Source organism: Eucyclogobius newberryi, unplaced genomic scaffold (assembly GCF_026437365.1).
Source record: "Eucyclogobius newberryi isolate DKJ021-1_F unplaced genomic scaffold, fEucNew1.0.hap1 SCAF_10, whole genome shotgun sequence".
NCBI classification, from domain to species: Eukaryota; Metazoa; Chordata; class Actinopteri; order Gobiiformes; family Gobiidae; genus Eucyclogobius; species Eucyclogobius newberryi.
In genome coordinates this window covers 35,794,911-35,819,521 of record NW_027315724.1, presented here as the reverse complement: position 1 = coordinate 35,819,521, position 24,611 = coordinate 35,794,911, and the positions used below count along the sequence as shown (strand labels likewise).

General features: G+C 47.1%; 1 protein-coding gene across 1 annotated transcript in view; it reads left to right on the top strand.

The window, feature by feature from the left end:
- ulk2 (unc-51 like autophagy activating kinase 2) overlaps window positions 1-24,246 on the top strand; it is a 37,055-nt gene extending 12,809 nt beyond the window's left edge. The window contains exons 5-27 of the mRNA XM_072456107.1: window positions 1,106-1,142; window positions 5,006-5,179; window positions 5,309-5,382; window positions 5,854-5,955; window positions 6,104-6,162; window positions 6,245-6,327; window positions 6,568-6,615; window positions 6,688-6,779; window positions 7,619-7,778; window positions 8,249-8,306; window positions 12,191-12,328; window positions 13,437-13,582; window positions 14,963-15,043; window positions 17,043-17,293; window positions 17,415-17,623; window positions 18,506-18,645; window positions 19,211-19,342; window positions 19,635-19,876; window positions 20,549-20,727; window positions 21,750-21,868; window positions 21,987-22,144; window positions 23,472-23,607; window positions 23,725-24,246. Of these exons, the coding sequence (XP_072312208.1) occupies window positions 1,106-1,142; window positions 5,006-5,179; window positions 5,309-5,382; window positions 5,854-5,955; window positions 6,104-6,162; window positions 6,245-6,327; window positions 6,568-6,615; window positions 6,688-6,779; window positions 7,619-7,778; window positions 8,249-8,306; window positions 12,191-12,328; window positions 13,437-13,582; window positions 14,963-15,043; window positions 17,043-17,293; window positions 17,415-17,623; window positions 18,506-18,645; window positions 19,211-19,342; window positions 19,635-19,876; window positions 20,549-20,727; window positions 21,750-21,868; window positions 21,987-22,144; window positions 23,472-23,607; window positions 23,725-23,789 (2,883 nt within the window). The 3' untranslated portion in view covers window positions 23,790-24,246. The remainder of the gene's footprint in view (window positions 1-1,105; window positions 1,143-5,005; window positions 5,180-5,308; window positions 5,383-5,853; window positions 5,956-6,103; window positions 6,163-6,244; window positions 6,328-6,567; window positions 6,616-6,687; window positions 6,780-7,618; window positions 7,779-8,248; window positions 8,307-12,190; window positions 12,329-13,436; window positions 13,583-14,962; window positions 15,044-17,042; window positions 17,294-17,414; window positions 17,624-18,505; window positions 18,646-19,210; window positions 19,343-19,634; window positions 19,877-20,548; window positions 20,728-21,749; window positions 21,869-21,986; window positions 22,145-23,471; window positions 23,608-23,724) is intronic.
- Window positions 24,247-24,611: the final 365 nt, after the last annotated feature.

The window sequence follows — 24,611 nt, the reverse complement described above, 5'->3', positions numbered from 1 at the left end:
CTAGCCAAGCCCTGCACAGTCTCAGAAACAACAGAGAAACTACTTTCACTTTACGTTTGCTCTGTAAAGTTAATTTGAGTTAAACAAAAGCTTCACGGTCAAAACAAGATGGTGAACTCAACATGTCCCACAATGGACAACAAGTGGTGTCCAGTGCTGGTCAGACCGGTCAATATGGGACATCGTCCCTCGCCACCACAGACATTGTTTGACTCCATCGCCACCACAGACATTGTTGATTCATTTTTTACTGTCGCCCTCAGAGGCAGCTGTTGTTGTGATTTTGGGCATTACAAAAATAAATTGAATTGAATTGAATATAGACTGGAAAAACAACAACAGCAGCAGCAGGTCTTTAACTGGACACAACAGACTGAAGCAGAAGAGCTTTAAAACAAAGATCTGACCTGTAATACACTCCTAAACAAACTGTTAGCTGTAAAGTCGCTAGCATTAGCCGTGATATGAATAAAACACTCTTAAATAAACTGTTAGCTGTAAAGTCGCTAGCATTAGCCGTGATTATGAAGAAACTACTCGTAAATACACTGTTAGCTGTAAAATTGCTAGCGTTAGCCGTGATTATGAATAAAACACTCTTAAATAAACTGTTAGCTGTAAAGTCGCTAGCATTAGCCGTGATTATGAAGAAACTACTCGTAAATACACTGTTAGCTGTAAAATTGCTAGCGTTAGCCATGATTATGATGATGAATAAACCACTCCTAAATAAACTGTTAGCTGTAAAGTCGCTAGCATTAGCCATGATTTAAATAAACTGTTGGCTTTAAAGTCGCTAGCATTAGCCGCGTACCTCATCTGAAGCTGTAAAAGATCGCACAAAGTGGAATAATCCTGTCCGTTTGTTGTTTAACATGTCAAATTGAGCTTGTATAGTTATTATTACGCAACAAAAACTGTCACAAAGTTCAAAATCTTCAGCCTCAGAAAGCGATGCCGTCAATCAAAAGTTGTCAGTTGAAAGAACTTTAAACAAAAGTAATATGACATGACAAGTGTGTGGAGCCAAAACCTTCTGAACAATGATAGTTTTGTGTCTTTCTCGTGTGCGTCTCATTGTACTTTTGTGTCTTTCCTCTCGCAGTACTGTAACGGAGGAGACCTGGCCGATTATTTGCAAGGTATGTCCATCGTCTCCCACGCGCTCGTTCACAAACAGCAGCTTCGGGAGGAGGTCACGTGACTCAGCCGTGGGAGGAAGGAGGAGGCGGAGCCGTTGTTCAGCCTCAATGACGCGTTTGTTGCGCCGTGGAAACCGTTTTTATTCTGATACTTTCTCTGGAGGAAACACAATGAGACCTCGTTGTTTTTAGCCCACGTGGGAAGATTCATCATGTTTTTATGCAGGAACGTTAGAGAGAAAGCGCTGAACTAACGGGCCGGAATGTTCTTTTTATTCACAGGGTTCAGAGTGATGAGAGATTGGGTCCGTTGCCATAGCGATTAACAATTTAAAACGCAACATGTCTTTTAGAATGAGAAAAAGTGCTGGAAATGTTGCAGATGTTGCTGAAGCCCATGAACACAAGCTGTCTTCAGATGCAACGTCGCTGTTTCTGAGCAGATGAATGTGATTGGTCGATTTGTATATACTCTGTTCTGATTGGTTCAGGAAGACGGGAAGGAAATCTTTGAGAGTTCAGATTGATTCTTCTGTTTCTGCTCATGAATAAGTCAAAATTGCACCAAACTTTCTATAAAATGTGGATGTGGTGTACAAGGAAAAGAATATTCATCGGTTTAAAAGTTTTGAAAAATAAGGACGAGACTAACGGTTTAAAACAAATTATTATGTATATTTAATGGTTGCATAAAACAGGAAGCTGAAACCATGAGGAGGAAAAACTCAATGTGAACTAAAATGTCAAGCTAGAACCACAATCTTATAAGTTTACGACTCGACGAACAATTCAGTTTGTACCAGACTTCTAAAAGAAAAAAGAAACTGGCGTGAAGTGTGTTCGCCTTATTCAGCCCCGCCCACTTTTGCCTCTTTCAGCCGCGGATCGACATTTCCGCTAAAATATGCGATAAAGTACATTGCTTTGTGTAAAATGTCCAGTTTCATGTGATCGAGTCCACAAAGCACCGATTCGCTGGCCTCAAAACCACTGATTATCCCTCGAGGACACAATTCATGGCAATTCTTCCGGAAATTAGGTGAATAAAAGCAGATAAACGACATCACACTGCAGCTGCGCTCACGTTTATCACTGGTACAGACTTTGTGATCCCAGTTAAACTCATTATCTCCTTAAATAACATGTTTCTGAGCAAGTTGAGTTGAGGCAGGGGGGGCGTCTTCCCGTATTTTGGACGGGTTATTTGTGGATGGGAATTTTCGAGTGCAGGGACAGCCATTTTATTAATAAGTCTTAGAAAAAAAGAGAATATTATCATTAAATCGGGCCGGGAAGCGTTTGACAATAGTCCGCCTTTACAGTTTACAAGTGAATATTTGCATGCTACGCGCTGATTGGTCAACAAAATCTGTGTGCGTGGCTTTGATTGGCTGCCGAGCCGTGGTCCGGAGAATGCCAAAGCTACTCGTTTTTTCGCCTCGTCGGCCCCCGTACCTGGAGTGTTTTCAAATCCTATCTGAAATCCTTAGTTGAAGTGTCCTTTATCTCCCCCTGTCGTTAGCAAACAAGCTAGCTCAGCTCTGCACAGTCACAGCAACAACAGAGACTACTTTCACTTCACGTTTTACCACATAAAGGAAGCTCAAAAATGAGGCAAGAACAAGTTAGTTGCGCAGCCCATAATTCTGCCAAAATACTGTGTTTATGGCGTTTAGTTCTGTTGTGGTTTTGTTGTTTTTATGGTTGGATTATGTATTTGATGAATGTGCTTTTGAGGGAAAATGTTTGCAGCACAAATGAGACACAGAGTCCACAACAGACTGATAAAGGTGTTTGTATTTTAAGGTCAGACGGAGGCGAAACTCCTTGTTACGTGTCGGGTTCAAAACTCCAGTACATTCCGCGTAATCGTTCTTATCAGAGGTTTTGTCCCACATTCACACGGCCGAGGGTCAAAGGTTGTGTTTAAGTAACCGACGCTCGTTATGAAAGAGTCGTCTGGTTTCATACTGTAGACTTTGACCAGGAGACACGTCCAGCTGTGGCACCAACGGCCTTTAAACTGAATGAGTCTGGAAGAATAGAAGAATAGAAGACTGTATGTGTAGATAAAGTTTCACTCTGGACCTTTTCTATTTCCATGGAGATGCTTTTGCCTTTGTTATTGGAGATTATTGCAATTATTTCATGACATGATGCAGTATTACATCATTTGAATATACTTCTTGACACAACAGTTTCAGTTATAGTTAAACATATATGTTCATGTCTTAATGTATTCATTTCAAAACAGAAAAAACTAAGACTAAATCAAGACTAATTTGGACTGAACGAGGAAAATTATGATAAAAATCTGCCTTTTTCTCTCAGACGGAGGCTCCTGGTGCCAATACAGATTATTTACTGTGGTTTGTTGCGATGTTCCTCATTGTGTTCACCAATGTTTGTTATTTCTAAAAAAAGAGCGTTTGGACTGAAATCTGAACTTTAAAGGACACATATTATGCTAAATGTACTGAGCTTTTAACCCTGTTCTCACGCTGTTCCTCGTCACACCCTCGGCTGGAGCACATTCAGCTTCGTTCACAGTTTGATGGATCCTGGTTACAAAGTCCTCTCCCTCCGAGCCTCAAAAACACTCTGTTCTGAATCTCCTTGATAACAGACCTTATCTCCACCTGTCACGTGGCTCTGAGAATCTTCTGCTGTTTTTAACTTCACAAATCATCTCCAGACTCTTCTTGGTTCTTCATGGCTGCCTAGCATGTCAGACAGAACGTTCCAGTTGTTTATTATGAGCATGTTTAAAGGCTGATAACGAGACAAATAATGCCTAATATTTGTCCTTTAAAAAAACACAAACAATGCCTACAATTTATCCTTTAAACAAACATAAACAATGCCTAATGTCTGTCCTTTAGAGGAACCTTAGAGTCTCGTGTGCTTCAGAACATGTTGGTCGAGCTCTAAACTACAGACTCTACATTTGGTTTGTGGAACAGGAAACACATTTAACATATTGAGATGTAAATGAGTCAGATATGAATTAATAATGTCTGGATTATTCTACGCTCTTATTGAACGCCGCTCTGCCACGTTTCATAACAATGACTACATTTAACCTGTACATCACTCGCAGCTCCAGTCCTTGCGCCCTCTGGTGGTGTTCAGGCATAATTACTCTAATGTATTTACACGTTTTTAATACACGTTACACACGTCAGCCAAATCAAACATTCTGGGATGAATCGGGCTCAGTTTGTTCTCCAAAGCCTCAAATAAAACTATTAGAATCCAAAACAAATGTAATAAATTAAAACAGATCAGAGATAATGTAAAGATAAATCCCTTAATACTGTGTGTAATGGTGTTTTTTGCTCTAAACGATATCTTCAGGATACATTCACATCCACATTATGATCACGTTCATAGATGATGTATTGTCCAGCTCCAGTTTGACTTCTTTAATATAAGACGAGACCTTTAATGCTCCGCCCCAGGTGTTTTTCTTGCGGCCTCTTCACTCTCGACTCTGCTCTTAAAGTGTTTGAGAATCTCAGAGTCTGTGCTCATTAGTGTGACTCGTTATTACTGTGCGGCGGAAGTGACCATCGTTAACGAGATGTTTACGGGAACAGGCTGGTTAGTGTGAGAGGGACGGGACGGGACGGAACGGAACGGGGTGCGACGGGATGGAACGTGACGGGACGTTTCTCGTGCGTTCCTCGTGCGTCTCTCGTGTGTCTCTCGTGTGTCTCTCGTGTGTCTCTCGTGTGTCTCTCGTGTGTCTCTCGTGTGTCTCTCGTGCGTCTCTCGTGCGTCTCTCGTGCGTCTCTCGTGCGTTTCTCGTGCGTCTCTCGTGTGTCTCTCATGTGTCTCATGTGTCTCTCATGTGTTTCCAGCCAAAGGCACCCTGAGAGAAGACACCCTGCGCGTGTTCCTGCAGCAGATTGCGGCGGCCATGAGAGTTCTCCACAGTAAAGGAATCATCCACCGCGACCTGAAGCCCCAGAACATCCTGCTCTCCTACGCCGGCCGCAAGAAGTCCGGCGTCAGCGGCATTCGAGTCAAGATCGGTAACGACGACGTTTTACTTTGAATCCATGTGCGTCACGATACGCCCGGGTGATGGGCGGAGTCGTTCACATCACGGTTCTCTTAAACGTTTGTCATGTGAGAACTGCAGTGTGTGGTTTGTTTTGCAGCGGACTTTGGCTTTGCTCGTTACCTCCAGAGCAACATGATGGCAGCGACTCTGTGCGGCTCGCCCATGTACATGGTGAGCTCCGCCCACTGCCTTTATCCAGCACTATTTTTTTATTATTCCTATTCTGTAATATAAGATTAGAGCTTTAGACGGTCGAATACGTCAGCTCTCAGCACAAACACACAACGATACAGATGTGTTTTGTTATTTAGTGTTTTTTTTTAAGCAGTATGTCACTTTTTAGCCAAAATGTAGACTAAACATGGTCCTGACTGTGAGTGAGCAGCATCTCCACAAACCTGACTCGTACTTCCTGCTTGTTTCCATGGAGATGTTGCTCCTAATATTCCGCAGTTTGTTGACGTGACATGGAGTGGTTTCACCTTTGTCAGGCCTAAAAGCTCTGTTTGTCTCCCCCTTTTTGCTCCCTTTTTTTCTTTTTTCCTTTCCTCTTTCCTTCCCTGTTTCTCTCCTCCTCTCCCTCTCCCCCCTCCCTCCTCTCCCCCCCTCTCTCCCCCTCTCTCATCCCCCTCCCCCTCTCAGGCCCCAGAGGTCATAATGTCACAGAACTACGATGCTAAAGCAGATCTGTGGAGCATTGGCACCGTTGTTTACCAGTGCCTTGTCGGGAAGCCGCCTTTTCAGGTAAAATCTGGGTCATTCTTAAATTTCCAACATCCTTTATATATTGATTTGATTTGGTTTGGTTTGGTTTCCGTCGGATTCAATTTGCTCATAAACAAAAGAAGAAATGTTATAATTGACATCTTAAGTGTGTTGTTTTGTGCCTCAGGCCAACAGCCCTCAGGACCTGCGACTGTTTTATGAGAAGAACAAGAACCTTCAGCCCATGTGAGTCACAGTTAAACTTAGAAAACAGCATTTGGAGGTTTTACAGTCTTATAAAAAGATGTGTTTCCTTTTTTTTACCCAGAATTCCTCGGGAGACGTCGGCGCAGCTCTCAAACCTGCTGCTGGGGCTGCTGCAGAGGAACCAGAAGGACAGGATGGACTTTGGTGAGACAAATGTGAAAGAGAATGTTTGACACGTGACGAGTAACGACAACTGTTTTATGAACAAATAAGGACTATAGCGGGACTATAGCGGCGGGACTATAGCGGGACTATAGCGGGACTATAGCGGGACTATAGCGGGACTATAGCGGGACTATAGCGGGACTATAGCGGGACTATAGCGGGACTAGCGGGTCTAAACTGGGACTAAACCAGGACTAAACGGGTCTTCTCTCTTCACAGACACATTCTTCGGTCATCCGTTCCTGGAGTCTCTGACCATTAAGAAATGTAAGGCTCATATTTCAGGACTCGTCGTGTCACATTTGTTCTTGTTTAATCCAGAGTGTTTCTGGTCCTCAGCGTGTCCAGTCCCAGTGCCCAGCGCCTCCATCGTCCCAGTCACAGACGGCTCCTGTGGAAGCTCGCCCTGCACCCGCTACAACTCCCCTCCAGTCAGTCCTCCACTGTTCTATCACTTCTGTTCTATCACTTCTGTTCTATCACTTCTGTTCTATCACTTCTGTTCTATCACTTCTGTTCTATCACTTCTGTTCTACCACTTCTACTGTTCTATCACTTCTACTGTTCTATCTCATCTACTGTTCTATCACTTCTGTTCTATCACTTCTGTTCTATCACTTCTACTGTTCTATCACTTCTGTTCTATCACTTCTGTTCTATCACTTCTGTTCTACCACTTCTACTATTCTATCACTTCTACTGTTCTATCTCATCTACTGTTCTATCTCATCTACTGTTCTATCACTTCTACTGTTCTATCACTTCTACTGTTCTATCTCTTCTACTGTTCTATCTCTTCTACTGTTCTATCACTTCTGTTCTATCACTTCTGTTCTATCACTTCTACTGTTCTATCACTTCTACTGTTCTATCACTTCTACTGTTCTATCACTTCTACTGTTCTATCACTTCTACTGTTCTATCACTTCTACTGTTCTATCACTTCTGTTCTATCACTTCTGTTCTATCACTTCTACTGTTCTTTCACTTCTACTGTTCTATCACTTCTACTGTTCTATCACTTCTACTGTTCTATCACTTCTACTGTTCTATCACTTCTACTGTTCTTTCACTTCTACTGTTCTATCACTTCTACTGTTCTTTCACTTCTACTGTTCTATCACTTCTACTGTTCTATCACTTCTGTTCTATCACTTCTACTGTTCTTTCACTTCTACTGTTCTATCACTTCTACTGTTCTATCACTTCTACTGTTCTATCCCTCTCTTCAGTCTCTCCCGGACCTCTGAATGTCTCTCCCTCTCTTCAGTCTCTTCCGGACATGCAGACTCTGGCAGACGACCTTTCCTCGCCTCCTCCGCCCAACTTCCTGCAGCTCTCCAAGGAATCTGCCGGAAGCACGAGCAGCAAGAACTCGTCAAGCGACACAGACGACTTCGTGCTGGTGCCGCACCTCTCCACGGACAGCTGTAAGAGCCGCGGGGTCAGGGGGGGTCAGGGGTCAGGGAGGGTCAGGGTCACAGGGGGATTTCACATTGAATTATGAGCCCAAAACACACACTAAAAGACTGTAATGAAGGCATTATTCAATCAAAATGTCATATTAACATCTTTAGTGCCATTTTCAACCTTTATTTGGTTAAAAATGTCTTTAAAAAGTCCAAGTTCCAGCCGTAATATTCTATAAATTGATTTCAGAATTTTCAGTGAAAGGCAGAGAGGGCAAAGCAACACTGAGGAATTCACTGTTTTGTAATTCTATTCATGGTTTCACTTCCTGTTTTATGCAACATTTGAGAATTATATGTATTTTTTGTCGGGGTTTGCGATGTATTCTTAGACCTGGCCCCATCGTAATAATGTAAACATTTAAGTCCAACAGTTGTGCCTCTGTTTCACTCTGAATGCCAGACTATAGTGTTCCCCTTGTGTGTTTCAGATGATCAGCCGATGGGAGCGCGCCGGGCAGCGTCCAGCGAGTTCCTCATGTGTGCTGGGTGAGTGTATGTGTGTGTGCTGGGGTGTGCGGGGTGAGCGGGATGAGCAGGGTAGTATTTTCAAGTTATTTTATTTATTTTATTTTATTCTAATTTATTATATTTTATATTTATATTCATGTATTTTTATTTTATTTATTTTATTTATTTTATTTATTTTATTTATTTTATTTATTTTATTTATTTTATTTATAAAAAAGCATGTATTTTTTTCCAAATTTTATTTTTATTATTTATTATTTATTTATCATCTTTGTACATTTGATCAAAAACACCAGTGACTCTGAAGGAGGATTCACAAAAACCTGTTCAGTCCAGGATTGTCCCTTTTACGTTGGGTCCACTTTAAAGGCAAAAGCCCCGTTTGCACCAGATGCCCCCTTAGATGCCCCCTTAGATGCCCCGTTAGATGCCGCCTCAGATGCCCCCTTAGATGCCCCGTTAGATGCCGCCTCAGATGCCCCCTTAGATGCCCCGTTAGATGCCCCCTCAGATGCCCCCTCAGATGCCCCCTTAGATGCCTCCTTAGATCCCCCACGTTAGATGCCCCGTTAGATGCCCCCTTAGATGCCCCGTTAGATACCGCCTCAGATGCCCCCTCAGATGCCCCCTCAGATGCCCCCTCAGATGCCCCCTTAGATGCCTCCTTAGATCCCCCACGTTAGATGCCCCGTTAGATGCCCCGTTAGATGCCCCGTTAGATGCCCCCTTAGATGCCCCCTTAGATGCCCCCTTAGATGCCCCGTTAGATACCGCCTCAGATGCCCCCTCAGATCCCCCCTTAGATGCCCCCTCAGATGCACCCTTAGATGCCCCCTTAGATCCCCCCCGTTAGATGCCCCCTCGGATGCCCCCTTAGATGCCCGTGTTGTCTCTGGTGTTGCTCCGCCCCCGACGCGTGGCAGACCCCGCTGCCAACGACGATGGTGACGCAGAAGCTAAAAACAGGTCTGACCCAGAGCGAGCGCCGGCTGTTACCGTGGCGATCGCAACAGACTAAAACATGACTCTGCAGATCGTGACTGGAGATTGAAAGTGACCACAGAGATATCACTTTATATTTTGACCTTTATCAATTTAAATCTATATTTCATTGATTTATAAGTTTAACCAATAACTTTAAACTGATTTAAAGTCTAGTTTTAAAAAACATGAGTCGACAAACCTCAGAACAAAGTGTCAAAGAACACGTTTATCTCACACGAGCAGAACAAAGTCATGAACGTGACGCACACTTGTGCTTCTATAGGTGGTCTCGTGCTTCTATAGGTGGTCTCGTGCTTCTATAGGTGCTTCTATAGGTGGTCTTGTGCTTCTATAGGTTGTCTCGTGCTTCTATAGGTGGTCTTGTGCTTCTATAGGTGCTTCTATATGTGGTCTCGTGCTTCTATAGGCTCCTCGTCTGGATCTTTGTCCTGGGTCCTTCTCTCTCTCGTGCCCCAGTTCCTCCTGCACGTTACGTAACACCGTCTGCTCTAGTTTCCCCCCTTCACGTCACGTCTGTTGAAGCTGCTCTTCCTCCTCTCCCACCCTCTGCTCCTCCGCTCCCTCCCTATGCGCCTCTTCCTCGCTTCCTCCTCCCCCTGCTCCTCCAGCTTCCTCTCCTCTTCCCCCTCCTCCTTCCTCCTTCTCTTCCTCTCCCTCCTCCTCCCCATGCTCCTCCCCCTGCTCCTCCTCCTGCTCCTCCTCCTCCGTTTGTCCCTGGACACGGCGTCTCAGTAACAAAAGCGCGTAAACGTCCTGCACGTGCCACCGGTCGGTCACGCCTCCGATCCTGCCCCCCCCCTTCCTGACTCGCTCCACCGTGCGCTCCTATTGGCTGACGCTCGACCTCTGCTTCCTCGCGCTCCGTCTGTGTCGACCACAGTCTGGAGTGTTACAGAGGAGCAGCTGCAGAAAACGACTCAAAAACAATCAAATAAACACTAAAATCACTCAATTAAACACTAAAAACTCAAATAACATACGGAAATATGTTAAATAATCATAAATGTGAGTTACACTGATGCGAAAAATGTGAGTGAAATGAAAATGTCAACAAAGAATTGGATTTTCATCAATAATTCACATTAGTTATAACTAGTCTTTCTCTAGAAGCTTCAGTCGCCATGGTTACACCTTTTAATTGGTTAAAATCTCTTAGTTGTTAAAACCATAACAAAAGACTGTTTAAATATGTTTAGAGCAAAATTAAGTTTGATTAAAAAACATTTGTAGTGTTTTATTCTTACCGTGATATTGATCTTTTAGTCTCTATTTCTTTCTTTCCCTTGAGGATGAATAAAAGTATTTCTGATTCTAATAAATGATGATAACAATTTCACTTTTAAGTTGTTTTTAGACTCAAATTTCCCATTAAAATAATGTTTTCGGTCACATTTCCAACACGTTTCTGTGGTTTATTTTCATTCTGAGCGTCTCGAGCACCTGCACGTTTCCTCTCCTCTTTTTAATCGTCATAAATGTGTCGTTTGTGACTTAAACTCGGACTAAAGGAGCTGGAATTGGAGCCTGTGACAAACGTGGCTCTTTTTTCAAGCTTGAATCGTAATTTTCCGTTACAACAAAAGCCCCCAGTGTCTCCGGGGTCGAGCGGCGGTTCCACACGTGTCATTGGCTCGTCCCGCCCCTAGCACCGCCCCTGTCCTTTCACCCCGCCTTTTGATTGGCCGCGTCCCCTGTATTTACCTCGCCGCCCACCTTGTTTCCTGTCCACTTTTCGCTCGCTAAACCGTCCAAACGGAGCCTTTTCTGGTTCTCAAATTTCAAAATACTTAAAAAACACACATTTTATCCTTTAAAACGTGCAATTTTAATTAAATTATAAGCTTAAATCTGTTTTTTTCCTGCATAATTACAGCTTGTGGTGTTTTATCCATTGTACTGCAGCTGTCTGGCACGTGCTCTCGACAGGCCCCGCCTCTAATCCCGCCCCTTTGCCTTTCCTCCGCTTCCGATTGGCTGTGACTCTGTGTTTACTCTTTTTGTTCACGCCCATGTTTTTGTTCCCCACTGTCTGGAACTGAACATGCGAAACGTCTTTTACTCTTTGAAAGAACACGACGAACTGTTTTATTTTTATGTTCTACGACGTTTGGACTTTTATTTTGTCATTTTTCTGAACGTTTATGGATTTGGAGAGACTCATATTGATCCAGAAGCAGGTCAGACTGGATTTGTGTTGGTTTGTTCTGAGCTTTAAATGGTTTTAGAGACTTTAAAGCAGTTTGGACTTTGATTTTGTGTTTGTTTTTGATCAATATCTATGAGTTTGAAGACTCTTAAAGCTGCTTGAACTTGAATTTTGTCGTTTTTCTCTGAACATTTATGGATTTGGACCGGTTTGGACTTTAATGCTGTAGTTTTTCTTTACGAGTGTGAAGACCCCTTTAGCCTTTTGAACTGTAATTTTGTCATTTTTAACTGAACATGAATTGGTTTTGAGACTTTTAAACCGATACACAAGCAGTTTGGACTTGAATTCTGTCGTTTTTAGGAACATTCATGAGTTTGAAGACTCCTAAAGCTGCTTAAACTTGAATTTAGTCTTTTTTTTTACTAAACATTTATTGGGTTGGAGACGTTTAAACTGCTCCACACGCCGTTTTGACTTGAATTATGTTGTGTTTTTTTTACATTTATGAGTGTGACGACCCCTAAAGCTTATTGAAAGTCATTTTTAACTGAACATGAATTGGTTTTGAGACTTTTAAACCGATACACAAGCAGTTTGGACTTGAATTCTGTAATTTTATGAACATTTATGATTTTTGACGAACTCTAAAGCAGTGTGAACTTTAAATCTGAACATAAATGTGTCTGGAGCCTCTCAGACCACGCCCCCGGGCCCCTCTGACCCGCCTCTCGCCCCCGTCTTTACCCAGGGAGCAGCAGCCGACGCCGATGGTTTCGCCCCGCGCCGAGACCACGCCCATCCCGGTCCCGACCCAGGTGCGGAACTACCAGAGGATCAAGCAGAACCTGTCCAGCAGCCCGACCACCACGCTGTACGGCTCGCCCAGGTACGAGAGCGCCAGTGAATGAAACGAATGAAACGGACACTGTCAGGAAGCTCCAAGTCTTCTCTGTCGGCACGAGGAAAGCAGAGTCATTCTGCCACAAATACAGACTTTACTGCTATTTAAACGTCGGTTATGAAAAAAACAGATATAAAATGACAGTAAAAACCCTCGTCCAATGGAGTTTAAGATGGATAATGCGTCATTGTTTTTGAGTACGTCTTTAAAAACCTCCCGTGACACATTTATCCAACAATGACTCAGCCTCTTGCAAAGATCTCTGCCTCAAACAGCCTCTGACTCACAAAAAGCTCACGTTTAATGTCATGTTTCCCATCATTTTACCTTCGTGTGCCTTTTATCGTTTTGAAACTAAATGTGAGCAATATTCAATCTGAAACCTTCAAACGTATTCTGAATGTTAAACTGTCACGTTAGAACAACGGAAACACTTTTAATTTGCACCAGAGCAAATCTAAAGATAGAGCGATGAGTCAGAACACCGGCTGCGTTTGAGAGACGAAAACTGGGTCACAAACATGAAGCGCTGGACCCAGAATGACTCCTCAGACTTCTTGCGCGGAGCCGTATCTTCTACGCAGAGCCGCATTTTCAGTCGTTATCGTGAAAAACGGACACGAAAAAGGCTCCAAATCATCACTTTTACACATAAGGCAATAATTATAGTTTTTGTCAACCAGAAAAGAGATATTATGAACTATGACTTCATGTTTCCTGCTCAGACGAGGTTCGTGAGCTGGTTTGAGGCTATTTTAGTGAGTGATGTTTAGCTTTTATTATTCTATTACTGAAGTTGACACAATTGTAGCTTTTCTTGACCAAAATGAAAGCAATTTTAGCAATAGTTTTAGTTCTTATGATGAAATTTCCCCATGTGGGACAATAAAGGAATATCTTATCTTATATCTCTTTGTTTAGTTTTAGTCAGCGATAATATGACGCATATGTTACACTTGGTTTAGTCCAGTTTACTTTTCAAAAAAGGTTTTTCTGAGGCGCCGTGTGGCTTGAAAAGGGGAGAATGGTTTTATGAAACTTGCTCTCTCCATTTGTGAATGCGTTGGCCGTTTCATGTTGTTGTAATCCCCAGGTCGGGCACCGTGCGGCGCTCTAACACCAGCCCAATGGGTTTTCCAAAGATGATCTCTGGTTCTCCGAGTTCAGGGGACATCGCTCAGACTGTGGGACGTCGTCTGTCCACGGGAAGCTCTCGACCGTACTCGCCCTCCCCTCTGGGTAAGAGACTACACTACCCACAATCCCCCTCTCCTCTGGGTAAGAGACTACACTACCCACAATCCCCCTCCCCTCTGGGTAAGAGACCACACTACCCACAATCCCCCTCTCCTCTGGGTAAGAGACTACACTACCCACAATCCCCCTCTCCTCTGGGTAAGAGACTACACTACCCACAATTCCCCTCTCCTCTTGGTAAGAGACTACACCTCCCGCAATCCCCCTCTCCTCTGTGTAAGAGACTACACCTCCCACAATCCCCCTCTCCTCTGGGTAAGAGACTACACCTCCCACAATCCCCCTCTCCTCTGGGTAAGAAACTGCACTACCCACAATCCCCCTCTCCTCTGAGTAAGAGACTACACCTCCCACAATCCCCCTCTCCTCTGGGTAAGAGACTACACCACCCACAATCCCCCTCTCCTCTGGGTAAGAGACTACACCTCCCACAATCCCCCTCTCCTCTGGGTAAGAGACCACTACCCACAATCCCCCTCTCTGGGTAAGAGACCACTACCCACAATCCCCCTCTCCTCTGGGTAAGAGACTACACTACCCACAATTCCCCTCTCCTCTTGGTAAGAGACTACACCTCCCGCAATCCCCCTTTCCTCTGGGTAAGAGACTACACCTCCCACAATCCCCCTCTCCTCTGAGTAAGAGACTACACCTCCCACAATCCCCCTCTCCTCTGTGTAAGAGACTACACCTCCCACAATCCCACTGACTAAACGTTTGTCCCAGTTTGACAGTTTGTGTAAAGTTTATAATTGTACTTCCTGGTTGGACGTGAGCAGAAATATGACAGAGGTGATTCCACAGCTGTTACCATAGCAACCAGACTGTAAACAAGGACTTCACACTTCCTGTATTTTTTACGCCACACTTCCTGTATTTAACACCACACTTCCTGTATTTACCGCCACACTTCCTGTATTTGACGTCACACTTCCTGTATTTGACGCCACACTTCCTGTATTTAACGCCACACTTCCTGTATTTGACGCCACACTTCCTGTATTTAACGCCACACTTCCTGTATTTGACGCCACACTTCCTGTATTTGACGCCACACTTCCTGTATTTGATGTCACATTTCCTGTATTTAACGTGACATTTCCTCTATTTAACGTGACATTTCCTCTATTTAACGTGACATTTCCTGTATTTAATGTGACATTTCCTGTATTTGATGTCACATTTCCTGTATTTAACGTGACATTTCCTCTATCTAACGTGACATTTCCTGTATTTAACGTGACATTTCCTCTATTTAACGTGACATTTCCTGTATTTAATGTGACGTTTCCTGTATTTGACGTCACACTTCCTGTATTTGACGCCACACTTCCTGTATTTAACATACTGGTCCGTTCTCAGTGGGCACAATCCCGGAGCAGCTGGGACACTGCACTTGTCACCTGCAGAGTCATGAACCTCGCAGCCGCAGCTCATCTGGAGGTCAGTCTGGAACCAAGTATTTTAATACTACTACTGCTCTTCTGCTGTTACTGCTGCTACTACTGCTACTGCTACTACTACTGCTAGTAGTACTTGTAATACTCCTACTGCTACTGTTATTAATACTTCTAGTTCTCCAGTTAGTTCTTCTGCCGAATCCATTCTGGTGAACACACACTTATCCCCGATTTACACCAAAGCAAAAGCTAAAAACAGAGAGTCTCAGAGCCACATCACAGGTAGAATATGACATCACAGGTAGAATATGACATCACACATCAAGGAGATTTAGAACGGAGTCTTTTTGAGGCTCTGAGGGAGATGACGTCATCAAACTGTGGATGAAGAGTGTGTGACGAGGAACAGTGAGAGAACAGGGTTAGAAGAGAGAGAAAAGGTACATTTAGCATTATATTTCGATTGGATCCCGCATGTTTTGGAGTAATTTCTGTTCTCACCTATCCCCGCCCACTTCCCTACAAGAACTTGTATTTATTCAAAAAGTCGGTCTGCGCGTTCGCCGCTCCGTTTACTGCCCGTCTCTGCAGGTTCTCACAGTTCCTCAAACACACGTGTCTCTGCAGGTTCTCACAGTTCCTCAAACACACGTGTCTCTGCAGGTTCTCACAGTTCCTCAAACACTCATCTCTCTGCAGGTTCTCACAGTTCCTCAAACACACGTGTCTCTGCAGGTTCTCGTAGTTCCTCAAACACACGTCTCTCTGCAGGTTCTCACAGTTCCTCAAACACACGTGTCTCTGCAGGTTCTCGTAGTTCCTCAAACACACGTCTCTCTGCAGGTTCTCACAGTTCCTCAAACACACGTGTCTCTGCAGGTTCTCGTAGTTCCTCAAACACACGTCTCTCTGCAGGTTCTCACAGTTCCTCAAACACACGTGTCTCTGCAGGTTCTCGTAGTTCCTCAAACACACGTCTCTCTGCAGGTTCTCACAGTTCCTCAAACACACGTGTCTCTGCAGGTTCTCACAGTTCCTCAAACACTCATCTCTCTGCAGGTTCTCACAGTTCCTCAAACACACGTGTCTCTGCAGGTTCTCGTAGTTCCTCAAACACACGTCTCTCTGCAGGTTCTCACAGTTCCTCAAACACACGTGTCTCTGCAGGTTCTCGCAGTTGCTCAAACACTCATCTCTCTGCAGGTTCTCACAGTTCCTCAAACACACGTCTCTCTGCAGGTTCTCACAGTTCCTCAAACACACGTCTCTCTGCAGGTTCTCACAGTTCCTCAAACACACGTGTCTCTGCAGGTTCTCACAGTTCCTCAAACACACGTCTCTCTGCAGGTTCTCACAGTTCCTCAAACACACGTGTCTCTGCAGGTTCTCACAGTTCCTCAAACACACGTGTCTCTGCAGGTTCTCGTAGTTCCTCAAACACACGTCTCTCTGCAGGTTCTCACAGTTCCTCAAACACACGTGTCTCTGCAGGTTCTCACAGTTCCTCAAACACACGTCTCTCTGCAGGTTCTCACAGTTCCTCAAACACACGTGTCTCTGCAGGTTCTCACAGTTCCTCAAACACACGTCTCTCTGCAGGTTCTCACAGTTCCTCAAACACACGTGTCTCTGCAGGTTCTCACAGTTCTCAAACACACGTGTCTCTGCAGGTTCTCACAGTTCCTCAAACACACGTGTCTCTGCAGGTTCTCACAGTTCCTCAAACACACGTCTCTCTGCAGGTTCTCACAGTTCCTCAAACACACGTGTCTCTGCAGGTTCTCACAGTTCCTCAAACACACGTCTCTCTGCAGGTTCTCACAGTTCCTCAAACACACGTGTCTCTGCAGGTTCTCACAGTTCCTCAAACACACGTCTCTCTGTAGGTTCTCACAGTTCCTCAAACACACGTGTCTCTGCAGGTTCTCACAGTTCCTCAAACACACGTCTCTGCAGGTTCTCACAGTTCCACAGTTCCTCAAACACGCCTCTCTCTGCAGGTTCTCGCAGTTCCACAGTTCCTGAAACACTTCTCTCTGCAGGTTCCCCGGTGCCCTCGTCGCAGCTGCTTGGTGCTCGGCTCCAGAGCGCCCCCACCCTGTCAGACATGTACCAGACGCGTCAGAAGCTCCACAAGCAGCTGTCGGACCCTGTGCAGCCGTCGTCCTCGTGCTCGCCTCAGATGGGACGCCCCGTGAACCTGGGCTCCTCGCCCACCAAACTGCTCGGCTCGTCACCGCGGACTTCCGACTGGAAAACGCCTCTGCCCACCATCATCGGATCTCCCACCAAGGTGAAGCCCCGCCCCCAGCACGCTTCGGACGCGCTTCTCTCTGCTGCCAGTAGATGGAGCGCTAACACCAACTCTAATGAGGGAACGCCCGACTGAGATCCTTTTGTGGTGTTTGTTCCAGACGATCTCGGCTCCGTTCAAAATCCCAAAGACGCAGGCGTCGTGTAACCTCATGGCTCTGGCCGACGGTCCGGCGCCGACCAAGACCGTGGCCCAGTCCAGAGACTTGTGCGTCCATCACTGCAGCCCCTTCACCAGGCCCGGTGCCCCAGAGGGCACCAGCCCCTTCACCAGGCCCAGCGCCCCAGAGGGCACCAGGACCTTCGGCAGGTGGGTCCAAACTGTGCCACTTTGATGTTCAAACCCATTGAACCCCCCGGGGAGTTGGGTGCCCCTGGGTGGCGCAGCATTGGGGCGGCCCGGGCCAGGGGGTTGTTATGGTTCTGAGTGGCGGGATGGGCCCGGTGGGTGTGGGCCCCCGCGCAGGCCGTCGGACGTGCGGAGGCTGAAGGGCTGGCGCAGAGCCTCTGGCCTAGGGGCTGAGTGCGGCCGTCCCCCTTCAAGCTGCACGTCCTGCTGTGCGGGGGGAGCGGGGTCCCATCCCCGGAGACGAGAGGGCGGGCGCGGGTGTCAGTCTGACTGGCGCCCGCGCCCACCCTCTCGTAACGCTTTTGGCGCCCGCGGCCCAGCATAACCCGTGGGTACGGACGGCACCGGGGCACCTAGGCTTGGGTGTGGGGGTTTTTGCGCTCACACACCTTTAATCACAGCTCTAGCTCCAGTTAGAGCACAAGGACTAAACGAGGCCTAAAACTGGACTAAACAAAGTCAGATTCAGTTGTGGTTTCTGGTCCCATCTAGTGACCATTTATGTAACTGCATGTATCTTGATACTGCTATTTCAAAAATATAGTTTATCTTTGGACACAACAAAAAAAGTACAATTGTGAAGAAAATTTATAAAGAAAAAGATACTTAAATGTAGTGTGCTCTTTTATTTAGTGGATTTATTAAGCTACAGTTTCATAAAACTGGGACCATGTGATTGTTCTTTGATGATGGCAATGATCGTGATTGTACAATCGTCATATTTCTCATCGTAAACAATAATACAACAATCAATATAAATACAATAATCATAAACTTTAATATTGGGACATCTGTATTCACCAGTGTTTTAAATCAGTTTAAACGTGTGTTTGTGTCGTTCAGGTCTGTGAGCACCGGTCGTCTCTCCGATCAGCCAATCAGCATGGGCCGTGTGTCTGATCAGCCAATCAGAATCACTCTGGGAGGACAGGCCTATCAGGGCAGCACAGACAGTCTGAACATGGAGCGGCCCATGGACACAGGTAATGAGGGAAGACTGAACACCGTCCCCTGAACGCAGCCAACCCCCCCCCCCGAAACACAGCAGACCCCCCCCGAATGCAGCAAACCCCCCCGAATGCAACAGACCCCCCCGAACGCAGCAGACCCCCCCGAATGCAGCAAACCCCCCTGAACGCAACAGACCCCCCCGAACGCAGCAGACCCCCCCGAACGCAGCAGACCCCCCCGAACGCAGCAGACCCCCCCGAACGCAGCAGACCCCCCCCCCCGAACGCAGCAGACCCCCCCCCCGAACGCAACAGACCCCCCTGAACGCAGCCGACCCCCCCTGAACGCAGCCGACCCCCCTGAATGCAACAGACCCCCCTGAATGCAACAGACCCCCCTGAACGCAGCCGACCCCCTGAACGCAGCCGACCCCCCCCCCCCCCCTGAACGCTGCAGACCCCCCCTGAACGCTGCAGACCCCCCCTGAACGCAGCCGACCCCCCCCCTGAACGCAGCCGACTTCATCCATAGTAATTCCCTGTGTTAATGGTTTTGGAGTCGATGGTTCTTCTGTAACACCTCATGTCTGTGGCTCAGCTCCTGCAGGTTCTGGTCTGGTCCAGCCTGGATCCAGTCCCAGGACGGTTCTGTTCACTGTGGGTTCTCCCCCAAAGAGCAACACCCCCCCGACCTGCTCCCACCTGGGCATGAGGCCACGCACCACCTCAGGTGAGAATACTACTACTGCTACTATTACGTGCTAGTACCATCAAGTATAAGTAAACGACATATTTGTTTGCAATAAGGCTGAACAAATTCAGAATTCATTCCCAAATGTCCAGATCCATGCCTTCTTCTTTCAGTTATTTGCCCAAATTATTCATATCCGGGACTAAACCGGGACTAAACCGGGACTAAACCGGGACTAAACCGGGACTAAACCGGGACTAAACCGGGACTAAACCGGGACTTGGTGGTGCTGTAGGTGTGGTTCTCTGATGTGGATTCGTTCTCTCCTCAGTGGGTTCCAACAGCTCGGGCGGGTCACTCTGCTCCACCAGTGGTCGTGTGTGGGTGGGGTCTCCTCCGGGTGCCATGGCGCTGGGCACGTCTCCTCCAGGGGGCGCCACTGCTGCGGGCTGCGGGGCCAATGACGGAGGCCCCAGCAGCCTGAGGTACGTGGCATACGGGACGTCGCCTCCAAGTCTGGAGGGATTCATCACGTTTGAGGCACCGGAGCTGCCCGAGGAGACGCTCATGGAGGTGAGAGCTAAACCGGGGCTAAACCACAACTAAACTGGGACTAAACGCAGCTAAACTGGGACTAAACCACAGCTAAACTAAACCACAGCTAAACTGGGACTAAACCACAGCTAAACTGGGACTAAACCACAGCTAAACCGGGACTAAACCACAGCTAAACCGGGACTAAACCACAGCTAAACCAGGGCTAAACCAGAGCTAAACTAGGACTAAACCAGAGCTAAACCAGGCCTAAGACTGGTCTAAATCAGGACTAAACCAGGTCTAAGCGAGGTGTAAACTAGGGCTTAACCAGAGTTTAACCAGGACTAAACCAGGACTAAGACGGGTCTAAACCGATTCTAAACCAGGGCTAAACCAGGACTGTGACGGGTCTAAACCTGGGTCTAAACTTGGGTATAAACTTGGGTCTAAACCAGGTCTAAACCAAGACTAAACCAAGACTAAACCAAGACTAGACCAGGACTAGACCAGGACTAGACCAGGACTAGACCAGGACTAGACCAGGACTAGACCAAGACTAGACCAAGACTAGACCAAGACTAGACCAAGACTAGACCAAGACTAGACCAAGACTAGACCAAGACTAGACCAAGACTAGACCAGGCCCAAGTGTTTTGAGATGAGAATATTCCTTTATTGTCCCACATGGGGAAAAATTATGTCCTTCAGCGCGAGCACACGGACACGCTGCTTCACCTCCGCATGATGCTGTCGTTCACGGACTGCGTCCTGGAGATGGCGGCGGTCCGAGCCGGAGGGGCAGAACTCGGAGCGTCGGCGGCCTCGCATTACCCGCCGCAGGAGAGCGTCGTGGTGGACCAGATCAGCCAGCTCAGCAAAGAGTGGGGGTAAGAAGGACGCACACCACAGCTGCTTTTCACCACATGAGAGCCAAATGGAATTACCGTATTTACAGGACTATAAGTCGCACCAGTGAAAAAATGCATAATAGAGAAGAAAAACATATATAAGTCGCACTGAAGTGTAAGTCTTTTTTGGAGAAACACCTTCAGCTACTTGACGTATGCTAACGCTAACACCTTCAGCTACATGACGTATGCTAACGCTAACACCTTCAGCTACATGACGTATGCTAACGCTAACACCTTCAGCTACATGAGGCACAGACAGAACTGTGGTAAGTGTCTGGTATGTTAGCGTAACATATGAACAGTTATTCAGATAACTATAGCATAAAGAACATGCTAACAAGTTTAGCAAAGCATCAGTTTTACCCCAAATCACTAAATCCACTGAATTCTTCTTCCTCTGTGTCACTTCTAAACAACTCAACAAACTCCAGAGGAAGAGGAAGTGCAGATTCTTCTTCTGCGTCGCTTAGAGTCTAGAGCGCCCTCTTGTGGTCGTCAAGTGTGAAAATAACCTTATCTTAACCCTCTGGAGTATAAGTCGCACCCCGGCCAAAACTATGAGAAAAGGTGCGACTTATAGTCCGGAAAATACGGTACACATTTGAATTACATAATTATGGTAAAGTTCATCATAAAACAGAAGATAAACTAGGACTAAACCAGGCGTACATTTGGGACTAAACTGGGAATAAACAGGACAAATGTGAACGCAATCATGAACAAAATGCTTTTAATAATTGTCATATATCAGTAGGTAAAGGAAAAGCTGAGTATTTGTCCAGTAAAACCTTAAAATCAGGATTTTACATAATCAAAAACACAAAGTCAGTTATAATCTCCCATAAAAGCAATTGAGCTGTTAAAACCAAATTTCTGAACGTTTCCCTTGGAGACTAATGCCAAACTGTGGAATATTAAAGCCAGAGGAAAGTACTGTGTGACTTTCCCATGTGTAAAGTCTGTGGAGGTGTAAGTGTGCGTGGTGCTGCTCCCTACAGGCAGGTGGAGCAGCTGGTCCTGTACATGAAGGCGGCGCAGCTCCTCGCCTCGTCTCTGCATCTGGCCAAAGCTCAGATCAAGTCGGCCAAACTCAACCCGTCCAGCGCCGTCAAGCAAGGTGAGGACAGAAATGTGCAAGTGTGGGGTCTGAGAGGAGACGCAGGCGCTCATCGGGACAGAAATGTGCAAATGTGGGGTCTGAGAGGAGAGTCATGGTGTCTCTTGTGGTGTTTCAGTGGTGAAGAGTCTGAACGAGCGATACAAAAGCTGCATCTCTCTGTGCCGGCGTCTCACAGACAAACTCAACCACTTCTTCTCCGACAAACAGAGATTTGTCGACGAGATCAACAGCGTCACGGCCGAAAAACTCATCTACAACAACGCCGTGGAGATGGTGAGTCCCGGGACGGTGTGGGGGGCTCTGACGGGACGGTGTGGGGGGCTCTAACGGGACAATGGGGGCTCTAACGGGACGGTGTGGCGGGCTCTAACGGGACGGTGTGGCGGGCTCTAACGGGACGGTGTGGGGGGCTCTAACGGGACAATGGGGGCTCTAACGGGACGGTGTGGCGGGCTCTAACGGGACGGTGTGGCGGGCTCTAACGGGACGGTGTGGCGGGCTCTAACGGCACAATGGGGGCTCTAACGGGACGGTGCGGCGGGCTCTAACGGGACGGTGCGGCGGGCTCTAACGGGACGGTGCGGCGGGCTCTAACGGGACGGTGCGGCGGGCTCTAACGGGACGGTGTGGCGGGCTCTAACGGCACAATGGGGGCTCTAACGGGACGGTGTGGCGGGCTCTGACGGAACGGTGTGGCGGGCTCTAACGGGACGGTGCGGCGGGCTCTAACGGGACGGTGCGGCGGGCTCTAACGGGACGGTGCGGCGGGCTCTAACGGGACGGTGCGGGGGGCTCTAACGGGACAATGGGGGCTCTAACGGGACAATGGGGGCTCTAACGGGACGGTGCGGCGGGCTCTGACGGCACAATGGGGGCTCTAACGGGACGGTGCGGCGGGCTCTAACGGGACGGTGCGGCGGGCTCTAACGGGACGGTGCGGCGGGCTCTAACGGAACGGTGCGACGGGCTCTAACGGGACAATGGGGGCTATAACGGGATGGTGTGGCGGGCTCTGACGGAACGGTGTGGCGGGCTCTAACGGGACGGTGTGGGGGGCTCTAACGGGACGGTGTGGGGGGCTCTAACGGGACAATGGGGGCTCTAACGGGACAATGGGGGCTCTAACGGGACGGTGCGGCGGGCTCTGACGGAACGGTGCGGCGGGCTCTAACGGGACGGTGCGGCGGGCTCTAACGGGACGGTGCGGCGGGCTCTAACGGGACGGTGCGGCGGGCTCTAACGGGACAATGGGGGCTCTAACGGGACAATGGGGGCTCTAACGGGACAGTGCGGCGGGCTCTAACGGGACGGTGCGGCGGGCTCGGCGGGCTCTGACGGGACGGTGCGGCGGGCTCTGACGGGACGTGGCTGTTAGGGTAACAAAAGATTAGTTTCAGGTGAAACTTACAGTGTAAACAAATAGGCAAACAGGACAGGCTATTATCAGGAGGCTCCTCCCGGTGGGCGGGGCTTACTCAGAGTAGCACGGACGAGATCCACAGATTGAGAATGACTCTTGGATGAGAGTCGAAACGTCTTTCGAGTCCAGATCAGGTCCAGTGTGTGTTCAGCGTGTTCAGTATTTGTCTTTGTCCCTCAGGTCCAGTCTGCTGCTCTGGACGAGATGTTCAAACAGTCGGAGGACATCGCTTATCGCTACAGTAAAGCCTCCATGTTACTGGACGGACTTTCCAAAATCCTGCAGGACCCGACGGACGTCGACAACGTGGTCAAGTGTGAGTCCAGAGATCCAGAACCAGTGCTTATGACCAGTGCTAATGACCAGTGCTAATGACCAGTGCTAATGACCAGTGCTAATGACCAGTGCTAATGACCTTTATGTGTGTTTTCAGACAAAGCCAGTGTGGACCGCAGAATCTCCGCTCTGTGCTACTGCACCGTCACGCTGTTCGAGTAGCACACACCTCCTCCTGACCTCCTGACCACCTGACCACCTGACCATCTAACCATCTGACCTTCTCCTTCACTAAACCAGAGGGACCACGCCTGAACATTTCCCTTCCACGCCTGAACATTTCCTTTCCCACGACGCCCTGTAGCAGACTCTGGTGCACTTTCTGCTCATGTGTAAATAACATCGACAATCTCCAACCAAAGATTCTAAACTGTCAAATATTCTACGAACGACGGAACAAAAGCTCTGGACAAAAGTAGAAAGAAACGAACTTCTGAGATTTTAAACTGATGTTATTACTGTACGTCTTATTTATTTGTTTGTCGTGAGGACGTTTCAGCTCCTGTCGCCGTGGAAACGTCTCGAGTGTTCAGTTTAAAGTCGCCTGTTACAAGAAGATTCAGCCAAAAGACGTTTGATCACGAGCACTTTACGCACAAAGGCGATCCAGATCAAGGCGATCCAGATCAAGGGGATCCAGATCAAGGGGATCCAGATCAAGGGGATCCAGATCAAGGAGATCCAGATCAAGGGGATCCAGATCAAGGAGATCCATATGATCCAGAGCAAGAGGATTGCAAACTCAAAGACCAAAAATCTGGTCATAATCTGATTTCTGGACTTCTCAGATTATTGAAATGTCCAGTCACGTCTGATGTGAATCTTTCGTGTCGAGACGAGGAAAAAACGGTCAAACTAAAGTGTATTTATTGTTTTATCTGATTCTAGTTCTAAATAAGAGACTAAACTTCATCATTTGAGGCCGATTGCTTTTGGAAAAATATTGAATTGACCTGAAATCTGAACAGTTTAACTAATTAAAGA